The sequence below is a fragment of the Spermophilus citellus genome, assembly GCF_964194105.1.
Source record: "Spermophilus citellus genome assembly, chromosome: 2".
NCBI classification, from domain to species: domain Eukaryota; kingdom Metazoa; phylum Chordata; class Mammalia; order Rodentia; family Sciuridae; genus Spermophilus; species Spermophilus citellus.
In genome coordinates, this window is record NC_138183.1 from 145,458,480 (window position 1) to 145,474,545 (window position 16,066).

The 16,066-nt window shown below is 44.8% G+C and overlaps 1 protein-coding gene across 9 annotated transcripts in view; it reads right to left on the minus strand.

Annotated features, from left to right (window-relative positions):
* GRAMD1B (GRAM domain containing 1B) overlaps positions 1 to 16,066 on the minus strand; it is a 180,447-nt gene that overhangs the window by 90,830 nt on the left and 73,551 nt on the right. The window contains exon 1 of one of the 9 annotated variants that reach the window (XM_081278467.1): positions 13,179 to 13,213. The exons of 7 other annotated variants lie outside the window; for them this stretch is intronic. Coding sequence is in view for 1 of the 2 variants with exons in the window: in XM_081278470.1 (XP_081134596.1) it covers positions 13,195 to 13,222 (28 nt within the window). In the remaining variant the exon portion in view is untranslated. Of the gene's footprint in view, positions 1 to 13,178; positions 13,223 to 16,066 lie in introns of those variants that run through there. One more of the 9 variants, XM_081278470.1, reaches the window with a different exon arrangement.

Consider the following 16,066-nt stretch of genomic DNA (forward strand, 5'->3'; position numbering starts at 1 on the left):
TGAATACACCTGCAGTTATGTTTTTAAAGTCTATACACAGGTCATACCTTCAGTATAGGGTTTAAAGAGATGCACCACGTCCCAAAAGTGCATAGTGTTGTCCTTTCTGTCCTAGAGGATCCACTCAATGGACAGAGTGGGTGGCCCATACTCCTTTGGAGACCAGATATCCTAGAAGATGAAGTCTGGCCCTTCTTACTCTCGGAGACATGCCTCCAAGAATGGGTAGAAGTTGCCCACTGGGCTGAGGATGACCTAAGGATCTATAATGAGATACGATCCCTGGGGTGTCAGTCAAGGGTAAGGCAAACATTACTGATAGTATTCCAGGTAGAAATATCTCATCCTGATCCACAAACTGCTCCAATCACAGGTGACGCATAAAACCTGGATCAAAGCTTTCCAAGCACTGGGTTCAATACTCAGCACCATATAAAATAAAGGTATTGTGTCCATCTACAATTAAAAAAAAAATTAAAGAAAACACCCTCCTTTGCAACTACTAATCAGCACATTAAGGGCTCAAGACTTGAGGCACTGTGCTAAGCATTTTACATACATTATCGCATTTAATCCTGGCATCCATATGTCGAGGTAATCATCATCATGACTTTGCAGATAATGCAGCTGAAGACCAAAGAAGGTACTGTCTTGATTTGTCTAATGCCAAGCAGCCGGCAAGCTGCAGGTTTGGGATTTGAATGACAGCTCGAACTCCAAATCCAATCACTACGTATGTGTATTTAAAATAAAACAAAACAAAACAAAACTCCTTCTCTATTAGACACGCTGATTTATTAGAGCTCAAATGATCCCAGGACAAAAGAATCCAAAGCAACAAGCAAGACAGGGACTAAGTCAAGGGAGACTCTTCCCTTACTGAGGAGTAGGCTGGTTTGAGTGATGGAGTGGTGGTGGTGGGGTGTGTGTGTGTGTGTGTGTGTGTGTGTGTGTGTGTGTGTCATGGAGAGGAAGGGAAGCAGAAGAACTTGGTGGGATGTGAGACAGTTACTTGTCTCGAATTCCCCTTGGCTCTTTTCTTGTTTCAAAACAAGGACCTCTCATTCTGGAAACTGACTCCATATCTGTAGTGCATAAAGAAAATCTCAAAATATGATGGAAACGTGGCTCTGAAGAGACATGGAGCACAATCTGGCTCCATGTGAAATGGAAAAATGCTCCTCATTAAATGTGTTTTTCCTGTTTTCTCGCAGACAGTGGTCTGTTTGTATAGTTTGGGAAGTTCCCTGACTGGCTGGTGGTACACTGTGAGCTCTGGCATAACCTCTGGGAGCACACACACAGCTTCTCCGGCTTCTGCTGGTTCTCTGCAATCTGGCTCATCCTTGATATTCATATTTCAGGAAGGACACAAATTATTTAGAGAAAGCTAGACTCCAAAAAATTCCATGTCTGGCAATATGGCACATAAACTAGATGAAATAAAACAGAGCAAAAAAGGAAAATCTTTTTAAATGCTTGACGTATAGCAGGGCCCAGTGGTGCATGCCTGTAATCCCAATGACTCAGAAGGCTGAGGCAGGAGGATCTCCAAGTTCAAGGCCAGTCTGGGCAACTTGAAGAGACCCTCTCTCAAATAAATATAACTGAAAAACAAACAAACAAACAAAAAAAGATGCGGCTAGTGATGTAGTTCTGTGGCTCTGTAGTAGAGCACCACTAGGTTCAATCCCCAGTACTGCAAAAAAAAAAAAAAAAAAAAGTGTTGTGCTATCAAAAAATAAAATAGGGGGGCTGGGGTTGTGGCTCAGTGGCAGAGCACTCGCCTCGCACATGCAAGACCCTGGGTTTGATCCTCAGCACCACATCCAAAAATAAACAAGTGAAATAAAGGTGTTGTGTCCAACTACAACTAAAAAATAAATATTAAAAAAATAATAATAATAAAAATAAAATAGGAAAAGAAATACATAGTTTTAAAACATAGTGATGGCAAAAACCAATAAAACGGGGCTTGGGTTTTCAAGACCTCACATCACAGAGAGAGAACTGCAAAAGAGATAACTATTGGTGGTGAAAGGGTTAAAAGGAGACTGGCCTCATCAAGAGGACCCTGGTGAGCTATACTCTCACTGCAAGGATGAACTTGAAAGAAACTCTCAAATGCTGCCCAGGAACTAAAAGGAAAATTGCCTGTCCTAAACCTTGACACGGAACAAAGGAAGAAAATCAATCTCCCTTGGTAATTTATAATCACAAACTGATCCTCACACCAACTACGCCTGAGTGTAGCCAGAGAGTTTCCTAAACAACTCACAAAAACCCAATATCCATGAAAGAAAAGAAATATAAATTAAATCATAATAAAAATTAAGAAATAATGTTTATTCAGAGAAAAAACAAGCAAAGCTTTTCTGGGAGAAAATATTTGCAACACGTATTGAGCAAAGAATTCACAGGGGTTTCTAAACATTCCTTTACAGCCAGGAGAAAAAGACATTAGAAAAATAAGCAAAAGATTTGAATATGTGCTTTTAGAAGAAGAAACAGTCAAGAAACATAAAAAGATGCTCGGCTTCATTAGCACTGGGGAAAATAAAAATCTGGAACGCCAGTATGTGCCATGTCAAACTCATCTGATTGGTGAAAATTTGAAAGTCCAACCATATCAAGTGTTGGAAAGGAGCCTGTGGCAGTGTATATTGGTCCAACTACTTATGAAATCATCAGGAATTATGAAGTTGAACAGCTGTATCCCCTAACACTGTCAACCTTTCTACCATACTACTGCCCTAACTGAAGCAACTCATTTTAGAATACATGAGAAACTTTACACAAAACTCTATCAAAACAAAATAGAAAACCTGTAAACTAATCTCTATCAATTGAAAGGATAAATACCACGTGATTTGATTATCTATCTATCTATTTATTTATTGCAGTACTAGTGTTTAAAGCCAAGGACCTATGCATTCTACACAAGCACTCTACCACTGAACTACATCCAGCCTTCTTATTTTATTTCGAGACAGGGTCTCACTAAGTTGCTCAAGCTGGCTTGAACTTTCAATCCTCCTGCCTCAGCCTCCTGAATACCTGAGATTACAGGTTTGCACCCCAATGCTTGGCAACTTGTAGTATTTCCTTTAAGTAGAATGGTATCCAGCCCCGAAAATGTACAAATCACTGTGACATCACATGGAGAGAAAGAATCTCAGAAGCCTAAAGTTGAAGAAAGGTGGTGAGTCAATGAAGAATACATAAAGTATGTCCATGCATATATGAACAAAGAAAACTAATGCTTATACTCTATATCCATAAGATAAAAAAAGTGAGGGAACAACCAAGTCTTTCAGAATGGTGTTAGCAGGACAAGTAAGAGGTATGCCGATATTTGTCATTTTTTAATACTTTATACATATTTTATAGCTTTTCCTTATTTTTGCTTCCTAATCAGAATATGACAATAAGCAAAATTTCTGCCTCATTTTAAATTCACCATTTGTATTTTAGAAAGATCTCAAATTATTTTGCATCTGGTTTGATGAAAACAATCTTAACAAAAACAATAACCAGAAAACAATTCAACATCAATTTCTATCAACTTGATGAGAGAAGGGAGGGGAGGAGTCTACTCATAAGAATGTTTTATTACCTGCATTTTCAAAAATCTAAGTTTTGGGATATGGCTCATGGATATTGACTTGATTAATATAAAGTTGGTTTGTGTCACTCTAAGTCTCTTGCTACAATGGTTTCTTCCAGATTTTACTGGGTTTGGAGAGAAGCTTGAAAGTTCCTTTTTTATTTCAATTGCTTTGGCTTTTTCTTGACCTCCTAGGAGCCTCAAGGTCTCGCCCACTGTGGTGCTGTTCTTTTCCTAATCCAACAAAAACAATCATTGGCATTTCTTGCTTCAGCCATAAACAGGGACTTGAATAGTGAGAGAGGTTACCATTCAACCAGAGCAAACTGCTGGTGATGTCCTGTACCACCCAAGACCCCTCTCTGGTCAAGGCAAATCTGGAAGCTGTGAACCTAAATAAACCTCCAGTCCCACTGGGCAGAACCCAAAGGAGAATTCAGCCCTCCCGACTCCCATCCTCCCCATCTGGGGTTCTTGCCACCATTGGAAGTTCCTGACTCCTCATGACCTTGGTTGGTAAGTCACTCCAAGCCTCTGGCTCCATATCTGGAGCAGAAAATGGACAGCATGACCCCTGAGGCTCTTCTATCTCAAGTTCTCCCACTCGGTGCTGCACTCACTCCGCCCCTTCTCTGGAGGAGAGCAGGGCTGCAGCAGCAGGGCAGAGCTGCATGTCTCTAGTTGCTGGCAAAACTGGGGCAGAGCGGTGCTGCAGTCACACGCTGGGGAATCAAAGCTCCAGGCTCAGGCAGGGGAGTCATCAGGCGTGGAGAGTGTTATATTTAAGGAGCATTTTGGAGGTCAGGAAGCAAGCTAGAGAGGAGAGGAGTGGCGGGGGAGGGCGCAGACTCCTAAACACTCCATTTCAACAACAAGCCTCCTCATCATCCCCTAGCCAGAACCCTCTTCCAAACTCCAAAATGCAGTCAATAGAGGCTGTGTGAGGGGCCAGGCAGATGGCCAGGGCTGCACCGATCAGGTGCTCCCCACCACTTCCCTGTCCCCTCCCTTCCTTCCTCCCTCCCTCAGCACTCTCCTCTCCCCACCCTCTGCCACTATTAGTCACTGGCTCTGGGGTGACAGTGTAGGCTGCAGGCATTGGCCTTGCCTTCTGGTCTGTTCATCTGTGTCAGCTCCCAGCTTGGAGCCTCCTGAGTGAGCCCCTCCCCTTCTATTTTTCCTACCCTATGCAGCACACTCCTGCCCTGCAGCTTCACCATCCCAATGAAGCAGCACTGCACAGGAGGGCCAGCACCTGGCCGAAGAGCTGGCAGGGGCAGGCAGGCTTGTGGGTGGAGCAAGAAGCGCTGTTTCAAGAATGCTTCTTTCTGCCACTCGGACCCCAAGGATTTACTTGGGGTGCTGGCATCTAAAAAAAAAAGACAAAATCCAACCTTCTTTGCCCCTCCTTCACAATCTGCTAATCCAGAATGTGCCTTCAGGCAATAACAGGATGAGCAAAGTCAAAACCAGACTCTATATTAATCAGCTTCATTCTGACTTCAGAAAAGCAGGAAAGAGAAGACAAGACTGAAGCTCTGGAGGCATTCCACAGATGGGTATCACCATCCCTCCATCCTGTAAACTGGTTGCACACACGTGAAGTCCTGGGATTCTCAGTGTTATGGGCCAGGCTATCTGGGCAACGATCAAACAGGCTCCATTTTGCCCGGAGACTTCACGTCATGTAAGAAATGCTTCTCCCATGGGAAGCCCCACCTCTGTATTCACCAAGAGTTGCTTAACATAGCATGTTTGGCAACACAAAATGGCAATTCTCATACAATGTAAAAATGTTCTCTCTTTGGTTCCCATTTTTCTTGGACAATGTACCCTATCAGAGATTGATTGTCTAGATGTTAGTAACCATTCTTTAACTTGTACTCAATTAGGGATGTTGGTCCACTCCCTTTTCTACTTATGATCTTAGATCTCATGATCTAAATGATTTGTTTATGGTTTTGAATCATAATAACAGCCACTTGTGCTTTAATATGGTTTTGGACTATAAAACGGTGTACTCAAACCCCAGGAGGGGGTTGAAGGGTGTAGACTTGTAGCCTACCCCCTTGTCCCACCAGTAAAGTTTCTGTCTCCTTCTTTAAGATCCACTTGGTGATTTATTGCAATCTTGCCTTAACAACAGCAACCCAGTAAAGTGCTGAGACACACTTAACAGAAGAAGAAACTAAGACGCAGGTACCACTAGCCCATCGATAAAGTGAAACAACCAGCCCTCCTTGGGATCCACAGGTTCCTCAGACAAGGATTCAACTAATAGTGGATAGAAAATATTTGGGGGGAAAACTGTGTCTATACTGAAGATGTATATACTCTTTTTTCTTGTCATTAGTTCCTAAACCATACAGTAAACAACTATTTACATATAATTTACATTGCATTAGGTATTATAAGTAACTTAGAGATGATTTAATGCATGTGGGAGAATGTGTATAGGTTACATGCAAATATCACACAATTTCATATAAAGGACTTGACCAATGAGGGATTGTTGTATCTGCAAGGCATCCCAGAACCAAATCACCATGAATACTGGGGAATGCTGCATTTGGTTAAAAGAGTAAAAACAAAATAGTTAAGTATATTGCTAAGGACCACAGGACCTCTCACCCAGTCTAGCCTGGGGACCTCTTCTTTTGCCAGGCCATACGTGATAATTATTTCCAACACTCAACACAGAGCCCAAATAAGACTCTCTCTCTCCCGCATTGAAGCAGCTCTTGACGCTCCTCTTCCAAAGATACTTCCAACTTGATGATAAATTTCATTGGCCCACACCCTGTATGGTGATGGAGATCTCGAAGAGGACTTCCCCCTCTAGATCCTACCTTCCCCTTCCTCTTCCCCTCCAAAATCATTCCTGGCTTCCTGAATGCTTGGCTGCCTGCTCAGTGCTGGTTTATCTGTGTCCTGGATCATAAGACCTCCTCTGCTGATAAACAGAAGGGCAGCCCCTGGGAGGTGAGCCCAACTGCCAGAAAGATACACACGCCCCAGAAAACCCCACCGCCCAGGAGAGGGAAAGGCTGCCTGATCCACTCATCATTTTAATTACATGCATAACAGAAGAAGACGTCTCTCCTGCCAGATGGAAGAGAAGAGGCAGATTTCTAATTACCCCCCTGCTCCTCCTGGCTTATCCTCAGGAGAAACTCAGGGTGACTGATGAGGTTAGGGACCCAGGAGAGTGCTCAGGTTCTCCCAGGAAGGGAGCACCCACACACCCACAGCCAGCTGCCTCGTGCTCTCCTCCCACTGTGTGGGGATTTCTCTTGTTCATCTAAGTTACATGTGAGTATTACCATGAATAGAAAAAAAAAATGGATGAATTGAGTATTACTCATTTAACAGTAAAAGTCTCCTCTCCTGGCCAAGGACACAGCAAGAATCTATTGTTGGCAGAGAAGCTACTTGCTGGAATGACAAGCCTAGAAAAACCACATCACTGACCGGGGACTGACATCAGTCTCTGAGGCTTATAATGTGGTTTAGCCCCGGATTCGGAATTAGACTTGAGTTCAAATTCATACTTACCAGCTCTGTGACCTTGAGCAAGTTACCTCATTTCTCCAAGCCTCAGCTCCTTCATCTATAAAAGGGTGACGATGACGCTACCAGGTTGTCAGGAGTCAACATAAAAGCAAGTAAGTGCTCAGTGCATTTTAACCATTTTTATATTATTTCGAAGGAGTATCCACAAAACCATGCTACCTGCTACAAAAACGAAAGACTCCATTTCCATGCATCTGGATCTACTTTTTCTAATTTTTCCTATTTTGCTGGTGATTTTTTTTAAATTCATTTGGGTGTGTGTTATTTCAGTTAGATTAGCTAACTATTTATTCAACAATATTTATCAAGTGCATAGTATGGTCAGGACCCAGGCAACTCATGATAATATTTCAATAAATCCAAGGTCCTCCTTGCTCTCTAGAAACTTATAATCTAATAAGGAAGACAGACATGGGGATTAATTAAGTATCATAAATATAAAGCAATAATTTCCAAAGAGAGGCATAATCAGAACACATTGCCCCTGTATTTCAAAACGAACATAGGTTTATAAACATGATGCTAATTTTTTTATCAGCTGACAAGCAATAGTGAACATTCTCAGCCTACACTATGTCTGTGATAACTATTTTCTTTTTTTTCCACATTTTTATTGGTGCATTATAATGCAATAATAATTTCTTGATTAGTCTGGTCTTAACACAAAAGCATTAGCCAGAAATGGCATCCAATATTTGTTATCATGCTTTACAGAGACAAGAACTTCCTATTTGCATGACAGGTGTCCAGAAATAGTGCCTTCGGAACATATTGCTACTATCACTGCCAATAAGTGCAGGTTTATTTGGATGGAGCAGAATGCATCTAATGAGTTGGGTTTTGAAAAATTCACTTTTTTCCAGTAGGGGATTTTCTCATCAGCCCTCAAGGTGGGGGGGTGGGGGATGCTTACAGGTATTTCAGAGCCTGAGACCCACTTCTGAAATCCTCTGAGCATCACAATATTACAACTGAAAAGAGATTGGCATGTCATGAGTAAACCTAAGAGTTCAGCTTCCATCTGTCTTATGACCTTTACCATTCAGTAAATGCACCTGTGCCTTCTGCACTAAGCCACCAGCCACCTTTGATGGCCCAGGGGCACCCAAGTGCTGGTGTAGAGCAAGATGAAGTTTTCCCATGATTCCATGATGAATTGGGGAAAATCATGATAACGAGGCAAGTTTTCATAAAGCTGTATATTGAACTTTGTTTTCCATAGCATGTCCTTTTACATTTTGTGTTAAAATGTTCTTTAAATGTAAACAATGATCATGGCAGTTTTTAGTTTAGTTCAGCTATCTCTTATTTGTAAAATGAACATCTGGTAATTCTGAGCTCATCTACCATTTTTTAATTTCTCCTCAAAATTCAAAAATCCAGATTCCTCCAGGAAAAAGACTTTCCTCAGTTCTAAGATCTCTCTTCCACTGTAGGGAGAGGGCAAGTGCTGAGATGCGGTTACCCAAAGAGCTTCATGCAGCTAGCCTTTGTCTTTTGATGGTCAAATGGGTCACAGAAGTCGATAATCTAGTGGTGAATGTTCTAAACACCTTGGAGAGAGGGTGGTGACTCCCAAGTATATATGTGAGTCTACTACCACTCCCCTAACCTCAAACACAGGCTTCTATTCTTGTTTCTCTTTTTTGGTACCAGGGAGGGATTGAACCCAGAGGCACTTAACCACTGAGCCACATCCCCCCCCACCTTTTTTTTTAAATCTGGGACAGGGTCTCACTAAGTTGCTCAGGGCCTTGCTAAGTTGCTGAGGCTGGCCTCGAACTTGCAATCCTCCTGCCTCAGGCTCTGGAGCTGTTGGGATTACAGGTGAGTGCCACCATGCCTGGCTCTCAGACAGATTTCTAATTGTCCAGGAACTATGTCACCTATCTGTCTCATGGGCACTCAAAGCCAGACTGAGTAATGAAAACTGCTCACTGCCCCACTGCATCTCCTGTATCTATCTCAATAAACAACACCACAGCTACCAAACCAACCAGTCAAAAACTGAGCGCTCACCTTAGATTGGCTCTAATTAATTAGGGACTCAGGTCGTCCCTAAGTCATCACTTAATTAAGTGCTAAGATCTATCAGTCTAGTCCCCAGCTAGTTTATTTCCTCTCAGTTTTCACCGGCCTTTCACTTCTCATTTTTCCATTTACATTTGGCCTTACTCTCTTCTATTTGTTTATTCACCAAGTATTGTAATCTATCATATGCCAAGTAAATGCTAGATGCTAAGGTTTCCGTCAACTAACAAACAAAAACACACATCTCCTGTCCTCAAGAAGCTCACTGTCCTTTACAAGAACACAGATTTGTAAGAAAGAAAAAAATATACAGTGTTGGAGGTGGAGCAAAATGACGAAATTATCATCCCATATTTGTCTACCTGTGAACCTGAGGACACTTTCTCAAAAGCAGATCTGATTATACCTTGAAAGTCCTCCCATTGTTCCCAGGACCTTCCAGTCTCTATGGCAAGGCTTTCCTGGCCCCACTTAGGTTTCTTGTTCCATCTTCTGCATCCCATCATACCCGTGCATCCTAACCCCCGTCCTTCCACAGTACTAGTGGCCTGGACTCTGCCGATTCCTGCCTCCCTCTTCTGTCCAGCGGACCTCAACACCAGCAGCCACCGTGCGGTGAGCACCCATGGGTGGCATTTCGCCTAAGTCATCATCTAATCCCTGCGATGACTCTATTGGGTCATGATATGCTCATTTACAAAAAAGAAAAATGAGGCAGAAAAGGTCTGGGATAACTAACTCAAGCTCACAGAGCAGACAGTGACAGAGTCAGCATTTGAACTCAGAGATGGTCAATTCCACATCACAGATAGGTCCACTCTCCTTTCTGATCCCCTTGATAAACTCTCAGACCAAATGTCATTTCCCTGACAAAGCCCTTCATGTCCTGCCCAGTCAAGCAATGCTTCAGTGCTTCCCGGTGACCAACACCTCTCTACCTGCCCTTATTACCTTGGGCCGCCATAATTTGTTTACCTGTCTGTCTCTCCCAAGAACCCAGGAGCACCTGCTCACAGTGATCATGTGCTGTTCATCTCTAAACCACCACACTTAACTCTGCTGGCATAAAAATCAGCATTTAATCAACACTTGTTGAATGATGGATTAATAAATGCTCCCCAACCTCTTTTTGCAAAGTTGAGGTAAACCTCTCAAGACACAATTGTTCATGTATGAATCTTAACAATCAGATCAGAACATAGATGGCCCCATCTGAAAGTACGACCTTTAAGAAAAGAAAAAGAAAAAAAAAAAAAAAGGACAGAGCTATGGGAATGCAATAATACACCTCAAAATGCAGCTTCCCAGAAACGGAGTCACATCTCCAAAGTCCTCCAAGTACTGAAGAGAAGCTAATGGGGAGTGTTGTCACCAAGAGTGGCCATGCCTCCACCCAAAGACATTTCATTCTGGGGTAACTTAACCTGGGACATTGGGGCTAAGGGAAATGATAGGAGCAATAGCTTGGAAATAAAAGAGGACCAGCAGGCAGGGGAGATGCATTTTCATTTGCATGTATTTAGGCTTTTAATAAAAGATATCCAAATTATGCAAATGACTTACTAGTGAGTCACAAGGCAAAATTTAACTTAACCCTGTAGCTGCTTTCACACATTCACAGGAATCCAGTACATCAGCTATAATGTACAACTTTGCTTTTGTACCTGGGTTTCAGACTTTGTGAGTTATACGCACAGGACGCACCTTGGATCAGTTAAAGGTTCTTAAACTTTGAGTGCTAAGCTTTCTGAGGAGCTGTGAAAGCCATGGATACGCTCCCCAGAAAACACACAGGGATAGACTGGATAAACATCTGTGCACCAATGAAAGAGGCTCATGAACACGCTCCTATGGCCCACCCAAGGTCCTCAGTAGTGAACAGGCTAACAAGGAAATTGCCTGAACTAATCCCCTTCCAAAGGGTTTGGAGGAGAGAAGTTTATAGAAGAGCCAGGATTGAATGGCACCTGCTTCTGTAGCCAATAGTTTGCTCTTATGGTCAAGTCCTAAAGCCAAATGCTAGAACTCAGGACTAACCTAGCACCAAGGTCCAATTCTTAACCTGATTTGCAACATGGACTAAGAAATAGAAAGGCCTGACAAAAAGAGGCTGTCTCTGATTCTACACCCATATGCAAATACAGGCATAAACACATCTCTCCAAAGTAACCACAGAAGAACTCCCTAATGTCCCCAAATCACACCTGGCTCAGGGCACTCAGTATGCCACCCTCTAAGAACCAGCAGGTTAACAAGCCACTTAACAACTTCAAGAGTTGGTTTACTAGCAGGACTACAAGGCCCTGGTGTTACAGACACCCCAGGCAGCAGTAATCCAACCAGATAGCAAACTGCTTGCAGCAAATTATTTTGGATCCAAACACGGCCGCAGATGCCTGCTCCCATGGCTGCCTCTGCACACTGCCAAGGGGACACGGCACCTTGTACCATCCCATGTACAAAGTGGATACTCAAATGTTCATGAAAAAAGGGGAAAGAGACAGAAAGAGGAGGGGAAAGACCAGGGAGAACTGTTCTCATTTCATTTGCTCTCCCTAACTCCTTTCTTCAAGTAAGTGACAGAGCTAAGCTAGTTAAAACAACAGATGAGGGCTGGGATGTAGCTCAGTGGCAAATCGTCTGCCTTGCATTCGCAAAGCCCTGGGTTCGACCCCCAGTTCCAAAAAAGACAAAAAAAAAGAACCCCACCAAAAAAAAAAATAAGATTAAAAAAAAACAGATGAATGTAATTTTCACCTTTGTGTAAACTAACAGCTGAAAGCCAAGAGAGGTTAAGTAAGTTGAATATAATCACACAGCATGTGGAGGTGGGAGAAGGAGCTGAAAACCCAACTCTTATGATTCCTGGCGACCTGCCCTAACCACAATAACACATTACTGACTGCGGCACCTTTGCTTGTTGGGCCTCCTATCTCACTCTCTCTTGCATACACAACACAGGGTACCCAACCTGCTCCAGAAGTCTGAGCATCTTTGAGTCTTCCATCTCAGAGAGAAAGGAGACCCTGCCATCTGGCCAAAAGCAAGATTCCCCAGCAAGGACCAAACTGTTCTGGAAGGACTACAAGTGTCCCCCTGCACACAGGAACTGGACAGGGGCTGTACAGACTCAGCCTTCTTAGATGCCCCATCCATTCCCAAATGCTCAAGCTCGTTGTTTGAAAAAATACACAGAAAAACAAATTTCCAATCACAAGCAGGATCCAGGAGAGACGAGAAAGCCGCCTCAGCAACGCCCTCTAGTGTGCCCACAGGGTTCACGCAGCGTAGCACCCAGGCACCATTCCCTGGAGGGACGCCCCGCCCTGCCATTGGGGCATCGCACGAGAGGTGGGAGGGGACGGCGGCAGCATCTGCCACTCAGACACCAACTCCTCACCAATCCCAAGGCCAACATCTGCTGCAGGATAAGAGGCAGACTGCTCCAGGACCGTCCAGCCCACACCAACCCCACCCAGCCCTTACACAACAGGCAGAGGGAAAGAGGAGCAAACGGAAGGTGAAAGGAAGTGCGGAGATGGCACAAATGGAGTAAGAAAGCGCTGTAGTGTGAGCAAGAGGCAGAGAAGAGGACGAATAAAGGAGAGGAGACTCGAAAAGGAGACAGGATGGAGAGAAACAGAAAATGTCAAAAAACTAAAGAAAAGGGCAGGTACAGAAGTGAGTCCAGACCAAAGCTACAGATCCGTCCGCCCCCCTCCTGCCCCTCCATCCACCCACTCGGTCGTCCAGACACGCGCAGGTGGCCAGTGCTTTGCAGGACCCGGCACCTCCTCCCCTCTCCTGAGGTCTTGTGCGCACGCCATCGCCCTCCACTCTGACACAGCCCTGGATGCTCAGGAGTGGTGGGCTGAGGGAGAGGAGGGGAGAGATAAGTGAACCAAAGGCAGAACTTGCCAAGCGAAGCCACTTACGCACAGTGCGGCCGGCAGCATTTCCATCCTACCTTTGCTGTTGCCATGTCAGCCGGCTCCATGATCTCTGCTTGGCCTAAGGAACAGCCGCACCATCCAGAGAGAAAAGGCAGAGTCACAAATGTCCACCCACAAAGGAACAAACCACCCTTCTTGGAAGGTCTGGGGCAACAAGGGACCTACTTCCACTCTCTAGCAGATCCCCTGGGACTTCCTTTGTTGGTGGCGAGGGGAGCCCTAGGGCCCCCAGCAAGTCAGAGGGCCTGCCTGTGTTCCCACAGATGCCCATGAGGCTGAATCAGGGGGCATCTCCCCTCACCTGGCACTTGACCCCAGGAGTGCAGGTGGGTCTGGCCAGGCTCCCCCTGCTGGGGGAGTGAGCGCAGAGGTGGCGGCCCTGCCCTCCCATCACTGCCGGTTGGTACCCACAGGTCAGAAAGAGGGGCGCATGTGAGCTGAGGCCAGCTGGCGGGTGCTGAGCAAGTGCTGGGGTAGCAGGAAGGGAGAGGGCTCAGGGCTGGCGGGGGCAGGTGTGAGAACCTCGAGAGGGTGCAGGCACTCAGATGGAAGCAGGAAGGTGCTGTGCAAGGGGATGCCGGAGCCATAAAGCCGGAGCCCAGCCCGGCAAGGTGGAGAATGCAGAGGGAGAGGAATTCGCCCGCTCGAGCCACTCACCTGGCAATAACATTCAGACTGACTGAGGCCTACACAGGAGCCGGGAGCGGGCGGCTCACACCCCCTACTCCACTCCCAGAGACTCACAGCCTCTGTCTAAAGGTACATGAGAGCAGCCGGCAGCCTGGCTGAATCTGCAGAGGCCCCTGGCTCCGGTGGAGCAGCCTGATTGGAGGAGCAGGATGACTTCATCCAGCCCCATTCATCACTCTAGGTTTCCTGCCCAGCAGGGACAGGCCGCTCTACTCGCAGTGACTATAGCTTCCTCTCAGGCTGGCTTCTCCAGCAGCCTGGGACCGGCTGTGTCTGTCAGGGGCAGCCTGGGGAAGGGGCTCGGAGCTTGCCCACCCCCAGGACCTCCAGGGAAGAGAAGAATGGGCTTTTTTCACATAGCCGAGGAAGTGCAAGGAGTCTGCTGACAACAGGCTGCACATATTCACTGTGTGTTTGCCGGTGCAGGGACCAGCATCCACACAATGCTCCTAAGAACTAGCCAGGAAGCAAGTTGTAAGCACTGACCTTCCTGCCCAAAAAAAAAAAAAAAAAAAAAAAAAAGGTAGAGGAGATATTTCTCTCCCAATCAGAGAGAATAACCTATGGAAAAACAGACCCCCATCCCCAGCATCCCTGAGTACCTCCCTCCTGGAGTTATCCTACCAGCAGCTCCGCTCTCCCAGGTCCTCTGATGTTCTCATCTGGGCTGGTGGTGACGGCACTTGACTCCCTCATATCCAAAGTTTCAGACCCTCAAAAGGTTATAGGTGAAGGGGAACTTACAACCACAGTTCCATTTTTACAGATGAGAAACCCAAGGCCCAGAAAATAAGTCAGAGGGTCAATGAAAGACCATCAGCCTCCTGGAGCTCACTGCCACTAGGACCCCTACCTGGAAAATGGTGAGATCCTGAAAGAAATGATCCCTCTTCACTTCCTTTCTCCCTTCCTCCCCTACGCTTACTCCCAATGCAACCCCTGGGCCATAGAAAACTCTTAACAAGGCAAGGGTCAGAAAGAGTAAAATACAAGAGAAGGAGAAGGAAGGCACTGCCCCTGCATCCTGCCTCTATTGTCTCTCATTCTTTTTTATTACCTCCCTTCTGTCCCAGCCCAGCATCATAACCACACCACAAGCTCAGGGAGACCCAACAGCCAGGAAACAGTGTCCAGCCAAATGACAACGGGAACACTGCCAGAGTGTCCAAGGGTCTGTCCAACCACAGGAGCTCCATAATCTACAATGCCATTTCCAAAGTCACTCTCATGTGGGAGACCTGGGAGATACCCACTGTTTTCTCCCATTTAAAAATAATTCAATTGGGTGTAGTGGTGCACACCTATAATCCCAGTGATTTGGGAGGCTGAGACAGGAGGATCAAAAGCTCAAGGCCAGCCTGGACAATCTAGGGAGACCCTGTCTCAAAGTAAAAAATAAAGAAGGCTGGTAATGTAGCTCAGAATTGGGCACCCATGGGTTAAATCCCAGTATCACAAAATTAATCAATTAATCAATTAATTAAAAATAAAGATAATTAAATTGAGGTTTAGAGACTTGAAGTGACTTGCCTAAGGTCATAGAGTAAGCCAAGAAGACTCGGACTTAACCCCATATTTACTGAATCCAACCCTCTCTCCACTAAACCTCATAATCCTCTAGTTCCAACCACTCTATTATGTCGTCAATCTGCTCCCAACTCCTGCTCCCTGTTATTATAGACTCAAAATATAATACATCAGTTAATTAGGTATTTCCCTTTGAAACTTTTCTTTTGATGATGGAGAGAGAGAGAGAGGGAATGCATTATCAGCTAGCAGGGGAAAAAAGTCCTGTGAATATCCAGAGGTTAGTGTTTACATTGAAAACAATCTTCTGTGTACAAAGAAAATTGCTTTTAGATAAAAAGAATCACAAAAGAATCAATGATTTACCAATGTTCTCTTTAGGCAGAAAAGTAGGCCAAGGCGCCTTACCAAATTTTGACTATCTAGATAAAAATTAAGGGACAGGAAAAAGGAATGTGTAAAAGGGTACCCTGAATATACAAAGCATTCTGGCTCTCATAAACATAAAATGTCGCCTCCCCTTTCCTATTCTATCCTATTCAAATACAAAAGGATGCAGAGGAGAATACAGAGGAGAATACAGGTTGATTCTCCCTTATTTTAAATGGTTGGGATGGGAAATGTTTCATTCGAAACTTTTTAGAGTTGGGAGCATTTGCACAGACTCTACCAGTTGAACCTCCCT